This window comes from Podarcis erhardii, assembly GCF_964252035.2.
Source record: "Podarcis erhardii genome assembly, chromosome: 7".
NCBI classification, from domain to species: domain Eukaryota; kingdom Metazoa; phylum Chordata; class Lepidosauria; order Squamata; family Lacertidae; genus Podarcis; species Podarcis erhardii.
The window spans coordinates 76,806,127-76,822,347 of record NC_138511.1 but is presented as its reverse complement, the minus strand read 5'-3'; the positions used below and the strand labels follow the sequence as shown (position 1 = coordinate 76,822,347).

General features: G+C 46.8%; 1 protein-coding gene across 2 annotated transcripts in view; it reads right to left on the bottom strand.

Annotated features, from left to right (window-relative positions):
* Positions 1-319: 319 nt before the first annotated feature.
* Positions 320-16,221, bottom strand: part of VSIG10L (V-set and immunoglobulin domain containing 10 like) — a 41,125-nt gene continuing 25,223 nt past the window's right edge. Inside the window, exons 6-11 of one of the 2 annotated variants that reach the window (XM_081868917.1) lie at positions 14,254-14,529; positions 12,362-12,649; positions 8,458-8,580; positions 6,970-7,031; positions 4,941-5,072; positions 320-1,948 (exon numbers count right to left, since the gene is read on the bottom strand). In XM_081868917.1, the coding sequence (XP_081725043.1) occupies positions 1,865-1,948; positions 4,941-5,072; positions 6,970-7,031; positions 8,458-8,580; positions 12,362-12,649; positions 14,254-14,529 (965 nt within the window). In that variant the 3' untranslated portion in view covers positions 320-1,864. Of the gene's footprint in view, positions 1,949-4,940; positions 5,073-6,790; positions 6,879-6,925; positions 7,032-8,457; positions 8,581-12,361; positions 12,650-14,253; positions 14,530-16,221 lie in introns of those variants that run through there. The other variant, XM_081868918.1, reaches the window with a different exon arrangement.

The window sequence follows — 16,221 nt, the reverse complement described above, 5'->3', positions numbered from 1 at the left end:
CAGCAGCTGTTTTTCAAAGGCATATCCTGCTTCCAACAGCGAAGAACATCGCCACTGTCGCTTGCAGCTATTTAAGGAAGGTGTTCCAGACCATATATAATTATTCCTTTAGGGAGATCCGTATTTCTGGCCAACTTACCGATTCTGCATACAGAACGGTGATCGTTATAACCAATTAAACGTACTAAGAATGCATGCAGAGAAATACCAGTTCCTTCAGAAAAAAAAGGAAGGAAGGAAGAGGGATAACCCACTTCAGTTGATTGCACTACTGTAGTTATTTATGAGATGCGGAAAAAAGGAAACACACAACAGATGCTTCTTGGAAAATACTGTATTCTGTAAAGTAGGACAAAAGGCCCCGCTAGGAAACCTGCTGAAATAAAACACCATAAGAGCCCTGCTGGATCAGGCCAAAGTCTCATCTAGTCTGGGATACTCTTCTCGCAGTGGCCAAGATGCCTTTTGGGAAGTCTGCAAGCAAGACCTAAGCACAGGAACAGTCTCTCCCATCCCCATAATGCCCAGAAACTGGTTTTCAAAGGCACATCCTGCTTCCGATGGTGGAGGGAGAATGTAGCCATTGCTGACAGTAGCTATTTTTATAGTTATTCCTTTAGGGACATCTGCTTTTCTGGCCAGCTTATTTGTGCCACATACAGCATGGGGATAGTTGTCATTCATCATTCTTTTAAAATCGCCCAGGTTGGTGGCCATCTTGTGGGAGCAGCTTCCGAGGCTCACTTTTCTAAAATAGTTCAGAATTGGAAATCCCTCTCCATACTACCCCTAGAGAAGACCAGGGCATCCCATTATCTCCCACCATTCAAGATCGGGAAGCACTTCTTTCGGTTTCTCAGCAGTCCCGATCAAATCAGACAGCTGCACCTTCTTCCTAAGTTTAAAAGTATCACTTTTTTCTTTTTTCAAATCAGGACTTCTAAACTCAACTATGAAACTCCACCGGTTTCAAATACGTTCAGAACAGAAGGTCCGGGGAAGATTCCAAAAATCAGTATCAGGTGTGGCTCCATTTGATAACACAAAGAAGAACTTTGGCAAAGGCTACATTGCAGCATGAAGATAAAAAAAGTATATGTGCTGGTGTGGTTTTGTAAAAGGCACATTTTTACTCTGGCAACCAAGACCTTTCCTCTCCAAAGAAACAGCCCTCCCTCCATCCAATTCTTACACTTCTTGTACAGCATCAGTGCTCCGGGAAGGGCTGTGGCTCAGTGGTAGAGCATCTTCTTTGCATGCAGAAAGTCCCAAGTTCAATCTCCAGGTAGGGCTGGGAGAGAACCGTGCCTGAAATCCTGGACAGCTGTTGTCAGTCCGTGCAGAAAATACTGGACCAATGTCAAATATAAGGCAGTTTCCCATATCGCTGTCCTTCACACTATCCTCTGCTGCAAGGATGAGCTTAGAGCTCTTGGTAATGTATCATCCCTCCAGCACCTAACCCTCTGGATAGCCTTTGGATTCTTCCCAGCACCTCAAGCTGTTCTGTAACCAGCTCCATTCCAAGAGATCCCTTCTGCAGCCATATTGAAAGACTCAGAATCCCAGAAATATTTCATCAGAATTCATCTACACACAATGTGTGCTTCTGGGTTCTGGGCTCCCCTTAACTGGGTTGGCTAGGTTGCTGCCTGAGACCCCTAGATCCTGCACAGCAATGTTCACCTCTCATCACTATGCCAGGAAACCAAAGCTCCAATTCGAAAACCTTGGATTCCATACACCCCATGGTCAAGCCCCACAAGAAGACAGCATGGCTTCATTTTCGGTGGCCTAGGTTCCATACTGAAGACTGTGCTTGGTCTGAAGCTTTCTCTTCAGCCCAAGATGGACCTTCAGAATGTCAGACTTGAGTAGCACTGCGCACATTCCTGGTGCGAGGTTGTATAGGTTGGAAGGGGGAGCTGCTGTCCGTGGTGCTGATGGGCTGGAGAGAAATGGGAGAGAATAATAATAATAATAATAATAATAATAATAATAATAATAGTTTTTATTTATAAAATTAAAATAAAATAGAAGAGGTCAGAAAACTGTTTGGACTAAAGCAGGCATGCCCAAAGTCCATTTCGGGGGCCTAATCCTGCCCACTGGTCGATTTAATCTTGCCCTTGTGGCAGTATATGTCCTGGGGTAAAATCCTAAAAAAACTTTGGTCAGCCTTCATGCATGTTCACTTCATCAAATCTGGCCCTCTTTGAAAAAAGTTTGGGCACCCCTCACCTAAAGCACTGTTCACAGCAAATATGGGTGGGGTGGGTCCACCTTCCTTCCGAGCCACTGGGCCATTTTGAAGGAAAGCTCAAAGAGTTTTTGCAAGGCTGGCAACATTTCGCAGGGAGCTTTAGAAAATCCATAGCCAGGGTGTTCCACGACATGCAGGGTTGGAACTCTGCAGTGCATTATATGTGGGGCTGCCCTTGAAAATGGCTTGGAAACTAGCACAGAAGCCAGCTACCACAATACCTGCTGTTTGACCGTGATGGAACCATGTTTATATCAGTTCTAAAGGAATGACGCAGGACACGGGTGGCGCTGTGGGTTAAACCACAGAGCCTAGGACTTGCTGATCAGAAGGTCGGCGGTTCGAATCCCCGCGACGGGGTGAGCTCCCGTTGCTTGGTCCCTGCTCCTGCCAACCTAGCAGTTCGAAAGCACGTCAAAGTGCAAGTAGATAAATAGGTACCACTCCGGCAGGGAAGGTAAACGGCGTTTCCGTGTGCTGCTCTGGTTCGCCACAAGTGGCTTAGTCATGCTGGCCACATGACCTGGAAACTCTACGCCGGCTCCCTCGGCCGAAAAGCGAGATGAGCGCCACAACCCCAGAGTCGGTCACGACTGGACCTAATGGTCAGGGGTCCCTTTACCTTTACCTTTAAAGGAATGACACTGGCTCTCTTTTTGCTACTGAGCCCAACTGAAAATGCCAGTCCCTAAAAGGCTTGGGGTGTGCATGTTTCCCATGAACCTGAAGGAATGCTTTTTCCCATACTAACATGCCTATGCTGATACACTCTTAGAAGAAGGGCCATAGCTCAGTGGCAAAGCACCTGCTTTGCATGCAGAAGGACCTGAGATCAATCCCCAGCATCTCCAAGTAAGGCTAGAAAGTCCTCTGCCTCAATTCTGGAGAGCCACTGCTAGTCAGTCTAGACAGCACTGAGCTAGAGAGATCATTGGTGAGATTCAGTACAAGGCAGCTTCCTGTGTTCCTATGACGAAGGGAGCTGGGAGTTCTTCCCGGGCTCAGATTTTTATGCAAGCCAGAGAATAATTGGGGGAGTGGGTTGAAAAGCATTAGGATCCCCTGGAGTTATTTTCTAAGGCAGCTTCCCAAGCTCCTATGCCAGAAGAGGTCCTTTGCCCATGAACCTTCTTAGACAAAGATGTATATTATGGATGCCTACTAAGAGAGGCCCTTCTCTGTGATGGCACCCTGCCTGTGGAATGCCTTGTTCGGGGAGGAACAATATGCCTGATGCCAACCCTGTAATTCCAAGGGCTGCCAACCAGGTACATATGGCCCCACAGAGCCATTTCTTGGCAGCTATAGGGCCCCATCTCCCCTTTCTGAAATTAGGCTGGAGGAAAAACCTCCTTTAGCCATTATTCCAAGCCTAACTGTGTTGCAGAGAGCAGGGAATTGGGGGCAGGTGATATCCTGGGAGGGAAGAGTTGTGGTGCACACATGATGCCCACAACAGTTTCCCCAATTTTCAAATCTCCCCATGGGCCCAAAAAGGTTGGAGGCACCCCTGCTCCCTCTCCACCCCCCACTGCTGTGGTCCTTTCAGTGTCAGGTTAAAACCCTTTTTATTTGACCAAGCAGTTTCAGATTTGTAGCATTTCCTAAAGCTGGTTGAATAGCTGTATTCCTCTTAATTTTATTGCACTGCTGGTTTTTGTTTTAATAGTATGTTTTGTAATTTTAAAATCTCTTCACATGCAGTCCTGAAATCCATTTGTGGATAAAGGGCAGCTTATAAGCATTTTAATAAATGCATGAATAAATAAATAAATAAAGTTGGCAGGGCGAATAATCAATACAGTTTAGGACTCTTTCCCCCTTGCTGGAATCCTGATTCAGATCAGAATCCTCATTCCTCCAATTGCCACAAAAGGAGGGGAGACACTCCAATCAGAGTAAACGGGAACTTTCCCACACCTTTCAAATGGCAAGCTTGAGACCCCATGATGTGGTTTGGGACTGCAACACAGAACAAAGGGCTAAGCCCTGGCACAGATTACAACACACATGCAGACATTTCTGGAAGAAAAACTGTGCTGGAGGGCAAAGACCACATGATTCAAATCACATGTTGTGATTTGCCTTATCCTGCTTGCCAAAATGTTACTTTGCATCACCACCACACCTAGGCAAGTTGTTGCCCGCACCCAGGTGAGCACAGCCACCCCTGCTGCATATTGATCGGATGCCGCTATTGCTTCCATAAACATCCTGTTTCTGCTTCCTGGCTGAGACTGCAAAGAACAGGCCACAATGCAATCTGTATTTGACCTGGAGTTTCACAACTTGTGACTCAGCCCAGCCTATCTGGAGTTTGCAAACCATGGTTCTTTGACCCTTTAAAGCTCCCCAGGAGCCCAGGCTGGGCTAAACATGTGCACTCAGCTTTTGCCCTGAAGCAGCAGGACTTTGGGTAGTAGCCACTTATGCCAGCCAATCAAAAATCCATGCCAGCAGAAGGACACGAGAGGGCATCTTTGTGCAGAGAATAGGTAATAAATAAGGGGTTGAGACTGGAAGGAGCTCTGTAGGCAAAAGCACTAGCTAATGGTTAATGCTGGTCTGATGCCCCAGTAGAACGCAGTGGCGCCGCAGAAGCAGTAGAACAGGGATGGCCTTGTTATGGTTGGCCCCATTTGCCACAGCTTAAGAGTGTGTTTCCCACAGCACTTACCAAAGTTCCAGGGCCACCATATTTGCGTAGGTGTTCCTCATAGGTAATAGCATAGATGTCAGAGTCTCCTGATGACCAGCGAGGGTTGCCCCAAGAGGGGGCGTTCGACTCCCGCTTGTTGCCATTTGGGAACTGGAAAGATGGAGAGATATTGAATAGGGACACGCACAGAGAGAGAAACTACTGATGATTTGTTTCAGGATTAGCCAACATGGATGTTGCTGACTTATCATCCCTGACGACTGGCCATGCTAGCTGGGACTGGTGGGAGTTATAGCATGGCATTGTCTGGAGGGTATCAGGTTGGTTTATTTGTCTGCGATTTTTATTAGTCATTTGCCTACCCAGGTACAGTGTGACATATGCAAATTGCCATAACATTAAAGAATCAAAAACACTAATAACAGACAAAAAGAAACCGGTAGAAAAATCATTTTTAAACTAAGGTTACCATATTTTTTTCAATGAATCCAGGGACACTTTAAACAAACAAACAAACAAACAAATACTACATGTTCAGGATGTTGATGCTGCAGAGGTGGCAATGGCAGAGGGGCCGCCGCTGCCTTGATCTCAACCGCCACATTTCCCCTTCCTCCAAGGCTTCTATCTCCTTTATCCATGAGCCTGGGCAGCCCCAGAGTTGTTGGTTCTTCGGTGGTGGTGAAGCGGTGTGCAGTGGGTCAGGCATGGAAGGCAGAGAAGGAAGGCCGAGAGCGGCGGAAAGGCTCGAGCAGCGCAATGCCTCCCTTCCCATCGGAACAGCCCCAATCCCATTCCTACTTGCATGCAAGCAGGAGGGGGGGTCCCTCAGCTGAGAAGGGAGACTTCCTGTTGCCTAACTGAGAGATCCCTCCCCCCACCCCGCTTGCACGCAAGTAGGAGTTGAGAGGCTGGTCCAATAGGCAACATGAAGCCTCCCTTCACAGCTTAGTTGCTGGAGTCAGGGAAGGTGGAGGCAGCCCAGAAGCTGCCTCTTAGCGCCCCTGCACTTCCGAGCAGCTCCTGAAGCAGCTCCTAGAGCCAACTGCTCCAGGCTGCTGAGACTGCTGCTGCTGCATTTCCCGGGGACATTAAATGAAATCCGGGGACATTCTGGGGATGGAATTTGTCTGGGGACTTATTTGCAAATTCGGGGACTGTCCCCAGGAAAAGGGAACATCTGGTAACCCTATTTTAAACAGCACCGATCCACCACTCCAAAAATCCGGAGTGGGAACACAGTGTATCCATAAAACAGAAAATTACCAATCGTTCAAAACCTGTGCTCAGACGGTAGGTTTTAAGCTGCCACCTAAATGTCGTCGTATCTGTTTGGGGAGGCTGTTTCAAATAAGAGGTGCCACCACTAAGAAGACCCTTTCTCTGCCTTGCCTCACCAAATGCCTTCCCCTAAAAGAAGCTCCCCTCACCCGAGGTGGATCTCAAAAGTTGAGCAGCTACAAGTGAGAGGAAGTGGTGCTTTAGACAGTAATGCTATCAAAGCAGAACCTAAAAGCAGCAGAATGAACAAGAGGAAGGGATACCTTATAACATTCTGAAATAATACACATCAGCATCTAAAGACAATTTCCCGTATTTTTCACTCTATAAGATGCACCAGACCATAAGACGCACCTAGTTTCTGGAGGAGGAAAACAAGAAAAAAAATATTCTGAATCTCAGAAGCCAGAACAACAAGAGGGTTCACTGTGCAGTGAAAGCAGCGATCCCTCTTGCTGTTCTGGCTTCTGGGATAGCTGCACAACCTGCATTCGCTCCATAATATGCACACACATTCCCCCTTACTTTTTAGGAGGGAAAAAGTGAGTCTTATAGAGCAAAAAATACGGTAATTGTTCTTAGCTATAAAACACCTGTGCACATTAATGATACCGCTTGGTTAGAGGTGAGTTTCGCAACTGTTCAACACAGCACACAATGGCCTGCCCCCCCCTTCTCTCTCTCTCTCTCTCTCTCTCTCTCTCTCTCTCTCACACACACACACACACACACACCCCTATTATACTTGCATCTCATTTGATCTTACCTGACGTGACAGGTAGTGTTGTCGGTTCTCAGGTGGCGTTGGGGGGATTTTCTTCTCCTTTGCTGCAAGGAGTGAAAGGCTGATGTCACTACAGCTTTGCACTGATGGTGAGATTGGCTGTCTCTCAGTGATTGCTGTTAAAGGCAGACAGCTACCCCCTCCTCCAGGACACTTAATGTGGCACCTTCCAGATATTGCCAAACTACAACTCTCATAATTCTTGACCATTGGTCATGCTGGCTGCAGCTGATGACAGCTGGAGTTCAGCAATATCTAGAGGCACCACTTTGCTCCCCCTGTTCTCTTCCCTTTCTCACCCTCAAGAGGCATGTGGCATTCTGTGGCCACTGAACATGCTCAATCTTCACCAGGCTGGTTTGGGTTCCCCACCACCACCACCCAACAAAGATGTGGCTCCTCCAAGTCTCCCTCTAGTGTGTGTAGGATGTTCGGCTTTAGCTGTATGAGCAAAAAACAGTCATGCCTGAACATCAGAAATAGAGGGATTGATGAGTTAAATATCAGTCAGGTAGTATCAGATACTGATGCCCGCATGTGGCCAAAGAAAAGCCTTTATGCGGCGCCTCCTGGCATCAGCTCGCCGCCCTTGCCCGCCTCTGCCATGCCGCGACAAAGCAGCACCGTGCCCAGAGCCTCCGTCTGCCATGGCCACCACTGCACGAAGCAGCCAGCTGAGCTGGGAGGCGCCACGTCCAGCCTCCGCCTCTTCCCTGCCAGAGGAGCCACACTCCAACCACTGCCCGCCTCCTCCAGCCCTGCTGGCAGCGCCATCCTCCCTAAAAAAAGGTGGAGAACTCTGGGAAACAGGGGGGAGAACGCCAGAGAGAGCTTTGTACCACAGCATCGGATATGCTTCAGACGGCCCTGGGCAAAGTCAAATGCAAAAGCTGGCCCAGTGAACACAGATTTCAGTACCCTGAGAGTCTCCATTTATATCCAAGTTTCTAGTCCTTAAGACAGCATCTGATTTCCAGAGTTCTTTGGCAGGACTAGGGAAATGAAACTGGTGGGTGGAGCATCGAAAGGGTGTGTGTTTATTTCTCTATCCTATATTTACACAATCAACTTCAAAGCAGCCATTATCATCATCATCATCATCATCATTATTATTATTATTATTATTATTTGAATTTATATACCGCCCCATACCCAGAGGTCTCAGGGCAGGCCACAGAATAAAATCCCATCTGACATCCTCCAAACGTTCTGCATTTTGAGAACTCCCATCATTCCCAAGCCTATAAGAATTGCAGTTCACAACAGCTGGAGGGCACCGGGTCGGGCAACTGTGATTTAAAACTAACATAGTTATTCTATTTCTTGAGCCTGACTTTCCATGCTTGGTATTTAACTGGCTGAAGGGAGGTCAGCTGATCACACCCATATGCCATGTGATGCTTCCTGCCCAATTGGTAAAGATCAACAATTCAGTTAGTTTGCGTTTCGCTTGTTTGTGGTTCAGCCTACCTTTCCGAAGGCAGATTGGCCAGATCAAGCAGATCAACAAGAACAGGAGAGCGAGGATCAGGAGTGCACCAAAGATGGAGCCAATCACTATTCCAGCAATGGCCCCTGCGCTCAGACTCGAATCTGTGACACAGAGGAAGGAGAGGAAATCAGGATTGGAAACACAGGGGTCCTCAGGTTTGTCCTACCTCAGCCACAGTCATAGAATCATAGAATCATAGAGTTGGAAGAGACCACAAGGGCCATCGAGTCCAACCCCCTGCCAAGCAGGAAACACCATCAGAGCACTCCTGACATATGGTTGTCAAGCCTCTGCTTAAAGACCTCCAAAGAAGGAGACTCCACCACACTCCTTGGCAGCAAATTCCACTGTCGAACAGCTCTTACTGTCAGTCCACAGAGGAGCTATTGAGCTTCACATATTTGTCTCGCAAGACTCAAGAATTTCCAAGACTCGGAAATTTTGACCCTCGCTTCTTATTTTAGATCCTATCCATCAAGGATTCTAGAGCCAGAAAAGTTTTGAAAGCCAGGAATCTGATCCTCATCAGATGGTTTCCTTGAAACTGTAAGCTCATGGAGAAAAACCTGAACTCCAGCACTCATCATCTGCAGTCAGCATGGACAATTATCAGTGACGATGAGAGCTGGAGTTCAGCTGCATCTGTATATTTTGTGTTGTGTGTTTATTACGTACATAAACACCACCTTTTCTCCCAAGGAGCTCAAGGCAATGTACATGGTTCTCTTCCTCCCCATTTCATCCTTGCAACAACCCTGTGAGGTAGGTTAGACTGAGAGGCAGTGACTTAGCCCAAGGTCACCCAGTGAGTTTCATGGCTGAGTGGAGATTCAAACCCTGGTTTCCCAGGTCTCCTAGTCCAACACTCCAACCATTACACCACTTGAGGGTTACAGGTTGCCCTTCCCTGTTGTGGACCATCAGAACACTCCGGAGGACATTAAAAGGGAGGATAGGCATATATTAAGTGGCATGAACAGGAAACTGCTGCACCAAGAGGCACAAAGGCCACACGACCCAGGAGATGTTCTGTTGTCCAAGGAGGCGAAACCCTTCTATCAGAGGCAAAAGCATGGTGGGGCCGCTGGACTTGCAAATGGCTTGCTATGAAGGACCAGTGCATTCACATAACACGTTTTTGTACTGCTATGCAGAGTGGAATTTAACATTCAGGAAAGAGTAGCTTTCTTTTGAAAAGTAGAAAGAAGAAACAAGTTTCTAGATCTCATGGCAGAAGAAGAAAGACTGGAAGTGTCTCTACGACACTTCTTTCATTTGCCCTGGCTTGTTAAACAATCAAACAACAACTAAACCATGTGAAATAACACAAAATGCACAGAACTGAAGAGATTTCTGCAATCAGGCTCAACTCCAAGCACAGACTTTGGGTTTTCTAGCACACAGGCAATGAGCTGGGCCCCACTGTTCAGTTTTAACAGCAGCAGCACCATCATAGATATATTGTTAAAAATAGAGATCTGGGATTGCAATATGCATCTTTGGACTAAAGAAGGGCCCCAGATATGAAAAGGGTTAGGTTCTGAAAAGGACAAGGGGTACTGTAAATGTGATCTAGGTTTATAATAGTGTGACATTTTTTCATGAAACCTTTGCATAGAAAAGCATCCCCCCAACACACAACTTTTCAGAGTTTGCTGTGAACTAATTTGAATGGATTTTTTGGGGGGGGTATCATTGCCCTCACTTGGAACTGAATTTGTTTGAATGGATTTTGGGGGGTATCATTGCCCCCACTTGGAACTGGCTTTGTTTGACCTTAGTGACATTGCCACAGAGCCAGATCTGACTGGCTATGTTGATATGATGTCATATCCTTAATTATCACAATTGCCTGGTTTTGCTCATGCCACTGTTCCCAGGGAGAATCCACCTCCCTCTCAATTGGCTTAATTTGCCCTCACTGATGTCAACAAAAAATAAAATTTATCTATTCACTACAAAATCCCTAGCTGGCTGGGATCACCCATGTGACTATTCGCAGGAAGGAGACCAAGTATTACAGAAAAAGTCAAAAATCAGAAGCACATTGGGGAAACAATAGTAGCAAACAGGATTGGGGCAAAGGTCAGTAGTGACCATATAATTTAGGAGCATTGGGGCGGGGGGGAAATATTCCTGACTCTGAAAGCAGTGCTTTTATAACCCCATGATTAAAGCAGGAGAACATTTGGTGAACCTCTGCTTTATTTTATTTTTCGTTAAAGATTTTCATTTTTAACAATTATGGCAAAGCATTTTAAATGGCTGCAAAGTGCTTTTTAAAAAGCAGTAGGTGTGAACACTTAGTACTGGCGCTAAACTATTTTAAGCCATTTAAAGCACTCTCGTCGCCTTTTGTGTCAATTCAGTCCCATAAAACCCGACTCTTTTCCTTTCCCCCTTCAAACCAGCCTCATAATGGCCATTGGCCTGGTCGCCTGTGGTGAGTGAAGAATTGCCTTCAGGCGACCAAGCCAAGGAACCTGTGCAAATCAGAAGAGAATGTCCCACTCTTTTGGGTCATGATTAAAAAGCGCATTTACTTTAAACGGAATATGAAAACTCTCACAAAATGCACGTATGCATCAAAAAGCATGACTGTTAAGGCTGTGCAAGGCAACTCTGATTCTGCACCCCTGATCGGGCTCTGATCTGACCCAAACCGATCTCAATCCTGAGACAAAGTGGGAGCCTTGCACTGCCCTTAATTAAAAACTAAGGTGTTAAACTGGACCTGAATTGGCTCGATTGGGTTCCTGATCTGTGATTTCTCCAGACAAGGTGCACAGCCCTAATGGATATCATAAGTTAAGGTTCCTGCCTTCACTCTCCAGAAAGAGTGCACAGGCTGACATTTCATGCTCGCTTGCGATGTTGCCACCACGCAGCGACATTTTCCCTTGCCCTTTTAGCCCCAATTCTCTTCCTCCACAGGTTGGGGGCCACATGGGGGTTAGTGCTATACAAATGTTCCATAAAAATGCGGCTATTTGTTGAAATGAATGCCATGGAAGGCCCGTTGGGAGGAAAGGACATCGTGCAGATTTGGAAATAAATCTTACTGTCACCCTCTTTAAGTCCCTGTGAAGGAATACAACTGAGCTGCACGTAAACATCAGCAGCCTGAGAAGTCTGACTAAACTTAGATGCCCCGTCTGCATGGTACACTTAAAGCAGGATTGTGCCACTTCAAACAGCCATGGTTTCCCCAAAGAATCCTGGGAACTGTAGTTTGTTGAGGGTGCTGAGACTAGGAGACTCCTGTTCCCTTTTCTATTCCCAGAGTGGTTTAACAATCAATCCCTTTCCCCAGGGAACTCTGAGAATTGTAGCTCTGTGAAGGAAATAGAAATCTAGAAACTGCACCCTTGACAAACTACAGCTCCCAGGATTCCTTAGGAAACTATGCCTGTTTAAAGTGCAGTTGTACCTAAACTACAGTTTAGTTCTTGAACGTTTTGGCCCCTGAACGCCACAAACCTGGAAGTGACTGTTCTGGTTTGCGAAATATTTTTGGAAGCTGAACATCCAACGGGGCTTCCTGTAGCCAATCAGAAGCCACACTTTGGTTTCCAAATGTTTTGGAAATCGAACGGACTTCAGGAACAGATTCCATTCAACTTCCAGGGTACGACTGTAGTATAAAGCTGCTTTAAATGCATAGTGCAGATGCAGCCTAAATTTAGTGCAAGTTCTTTTACTTCAATATGAGCAGCTTGTGTGTGTGTGTGTGTGTGAGAGAGAGAGAGAGAGAGACAGAGAGAATAATACAGGCTAGCAAATTTTGTTGTGGGCCAGTCATTTTTCTAGACTTATCTACAATGCTATCCCCATCCTCAAACCACCCTATTCCACGTGTCTCCTAAAATCAGGAACACACACCTGGTTGAAGGATGTAAACAACAGAGGCGTTCCCAGCTTGGGATCCCAAACGAGGCACAACCTGGAAGGAGTATGGCGTTTGGGGCTCCAATCCTATAACAGTGGTGGATCGGTTGTTGGCTCCTAAGACTTGGACCGTCTTCCATTCCTCAGCAGAACGGTGCTGCTGAGGACCTTGCATCTGGATCCAGAAGCTAGTCACTGCAGATCCATTTGGAACGGTCCAGGCCAGGTAAGCAGAACCAGGATGAGGTCCGTGAGAGAGAGTCCAGTCAGCGATTGAAGGACCTGCCAAGAGAGGATAACTCATGGAGGGTGCATTCCAACAGGTACAGACCTGCTGCTCAGGACCAAAACAGATGTGATACGGAAGATTTGATGCAGAATGTCTGTAACTCAGTGGTTGGGAATCTGCTTTGCAGGCAGAAGGTCTCGGAGAGCTGGGAGAGGCCTCTGCCTGAAAACCGGGACAGTGGTACCTCGGGTTAAGAACTTAAATTTGTTCTGGAGGTCCATTCTTAACCTGAAACTGTTCTTAACCTGAGGTACCACTTTAGCTAATGGGGCCTCCCGCTGCTGCCGCTGCGCTGCCGCCATGTGATTTCTGTTCTCATTCTGAAGCAAAGTTCTTAACCCGAGGTACTATTTCTGGGTTAGTGGAGTCTGTAACCTGAAGCATCTGTAACCCGATGTACCACTGTATTGATCTAGAGGGGCCAATGGTCTTACTCAGCATAAGGCAGCTTCCTATGTTCTGAGGACATGGCCCTCCAGATGTTGTTGGACTCCAACTCTCATCTGCCAGCATCACCTACCCAGCATGACGAACAGCTGAGGATGATGGGAGCTGCAGCCCAGAAGTATCTGGAGGGACAAAGGTTCTGCATTCTTGCTATAGTCTTACCGATGATCAGATTTCCCAGTTTTAAAATTTTATTTTAAAGTTTATTAAGTAGCTAGTGTCTGATAATAACTGGAGAAGTAGTAATGTGAATGTTCAACACATGCACACACAAACACACACACACGGGTTCATTTCCTGGTACATCTCATCAAAATAAGTTCCACTGAGTTTAATTGCTCTTACTCCAGGAAACTACATCACTCCCCTCTCCTCACAGCTGCTATTGGATTTTTAAAAATACAGATATTTGTATAATGCCTGAAGTTTCTGCCCCCAGCCCATCCTCAACTTCCAGGCAGGGATGATTTAGATCAGGAAAATAATGTGGTTGGGATTAATTAATTCTGGCAAGACCAGGGTTCACCACTTTAGGAGGAGGCCCACCAGAGGGCACTTTATTTATTACTTCACACTTAGGCCTCCCCTTTCCCCCAAAGTCTGAGAGGTCAAGGAGGTGTACATGGTTCTCTTCCTCCCCATTTTATCACTCACAACAGACCTGTGAGGTGGGTGAGACTGAGAGAATGTGACTGGCCCAAGGTCAGTCAGTGAGTTTCATGGCTGGGTGGGGATTTGAACCCTGGTCTCCGAGATCCTAGTCCCACACTCTAACCACTACACCACACTGGCTCTACCCAAATCATTCCTCAAGCCAATAACTGCCCTGCCACCCAATACAGCCCCTCCTTCAGACTGGACGTGAATGGTTTAAAAAGACTTATTGGTTGTTTCTCTCCCAAATCTTGCTTTGTCTTGAAAAGTGAGCATCCACGCCCTCATTCAAAATGGTGTCCCCATGCACACATTCCAGCTTCTCACACTTCACTGCCAGGAACCAAAATGGTGGCTACTACACTTGCTCTTTCCTCACCTAATGTAGCTGCCTGGCTGCTATTTACAGCAGAGAGCAAAAGGCTGGTGTTAGGAAACCATGAAAAGAAATAGATATAGAAAATAGGACTTCAGTGGTGGTAGAAGGAGCTCTCACCAAGGATGGTGAGGTTTGAACGTTGCGATCCCAGTGGATTATAGCAGGTGGCACTGTAATCGCCCAGGTCATTTGGGGAAGTGAAGTTCCAGATGGTGAGCTGCGTTCGATCGGGGTTCAGGTGGTAACGGCCTCCGACAGGAATGAGAGACCCCTTATTCCGAAACCAGTCAATCTCCACAGGGTTGAAGGTGCCTTGGCAATGCAGTTCCATGGTAACGGACTCTTCGGTGCCGCTGTATGTCCGGAATGAGAGAAAAACTCCTGAGGGAGCTTCTGTGGTGGGAGATTAGGGGGAGGGGAGGGAAGCCTGTTATGCTGGTAAACAAAACTTTCTGAAAATTGAAGATGAGGCAAAGCTCAGTGGTAGGACATCTGCTCTGCATGCAGAAGAATCCAGGTTCAATCCTTGGCATTTCCAGGCAGGGCTGGGAGATAATCCCTTTCTGAAGAGAGACCCCTGGAGAGCTGCTAAGGTAAGGGTAAAGGGACCCCTGACCATTAGGTCCAGTTGTGGCCGACTCTGGGGTTGCGGTGCTCATCTCACTTTATTGGCTGAGGGAGCCGGCATACAGCTTCCGGGTCATGTGGCCAGCATGACTAAGCCGCTTCTGGAGAACCAAAGCAACGCACGGAAACGCCGTTTACCTTCCCGCCGGAGCGGTACCTATTTATCTACTTGCACTTTGACATGCTTTTGAACTGCTAGGTTGGCAGGAGCAGGGACCGAGCAACGGGAGCTCACACCGTCGCGAGGATTTGAACCACCAACCTTCTGATCGGCAAATCCTAGGCTCTGTGGTTTAACCCACAGCGCCACCCTGCTACTAGTCAGCATAGACAACAGCCAGCTTGATGTACCAGCATAATGCAGCTCCATATGTTAGTCACATCATCATCAGACTCTGGTGTCTTTAGAGTATTCCCAGACTGTGATGTCTTTAGGATATCTAGCTTTATTTACACATATATGCAACCGGAGTGTAGGATGGAGGTGCTCTAACAGATCTCGCTTCTCAGCTGGGTTTCCAAGGAGAGCCCCAAGCCACTGTGTCTGAAGTTTTCAGCATCAGCCAAAAACTCTCTCACACCATTGGCCTATTGTTCTGCATCCTAGGATGATGTGGCATCCAGCCCAGTGAGGTGGGAAAATGCTTATCCATTTGTCTCCATGGTAACAGGGCAACTTCTTCGGTCATGTCAATGGAAGTACCTGACTAAGGCCATGATCTTACAAAGAAATTGCTCTGGCTGTTTCAGCAGCTTTGTCTACTAGATTCTAAGCCACCTTAATACAGAATCATGGGTCTGGAAGGAACCCGTGGATATCATCCAGACTGACCCCCCAAACCTATAACAAGTTGGATTCGTAATGTCCATTTTGCCTAATATAGTGAGTTTGTTCTTTTCAGTTTCAGTGCCCCTTTTTAGTATTACAGTGGTACCTCGCAAGACGAATGCCTTGCAAGACGAAAAACGCGCAAGACGAAAGAGTTTTCCGTTTTTTGAGTCGTTCCGCAAGACGAATTTCCCTATGGGCTTGCTTCGCAAGACGAAACGAAGTGCGAGTTCTTGCGAGTTTGTTTCCTTTTTCTTAAAGCCGCTAAGCCGCTAAGCCATTAATAGCTGCTAAGCCGCTAATAGCCGTGCTTCGCAAGACGAAAAAACCGCAAGATGAAGAGACTCGCGGAACGGATTAATTTCGTCTTGCGAGGCACCACTGTATTCATAACATTTGTATCTTCTTCCTCCAAGGATTTCAAGACAACAAATATTGGGGTTACTCCATTTTATCTTCACAACAACCCTGTGAGGTAGGTTAGGATGAGAGAAAGGGACTGGGACAAAGATCAGCAAGTGAGCATCTCTCTTTCTAACCAACTGCAAAACTCTGCCCACTGAATCTCACTGGTTCTAACTAGCTAAGCCCTCTTAATGGGGGCCTACTAAACCCCTAAACCATGCACC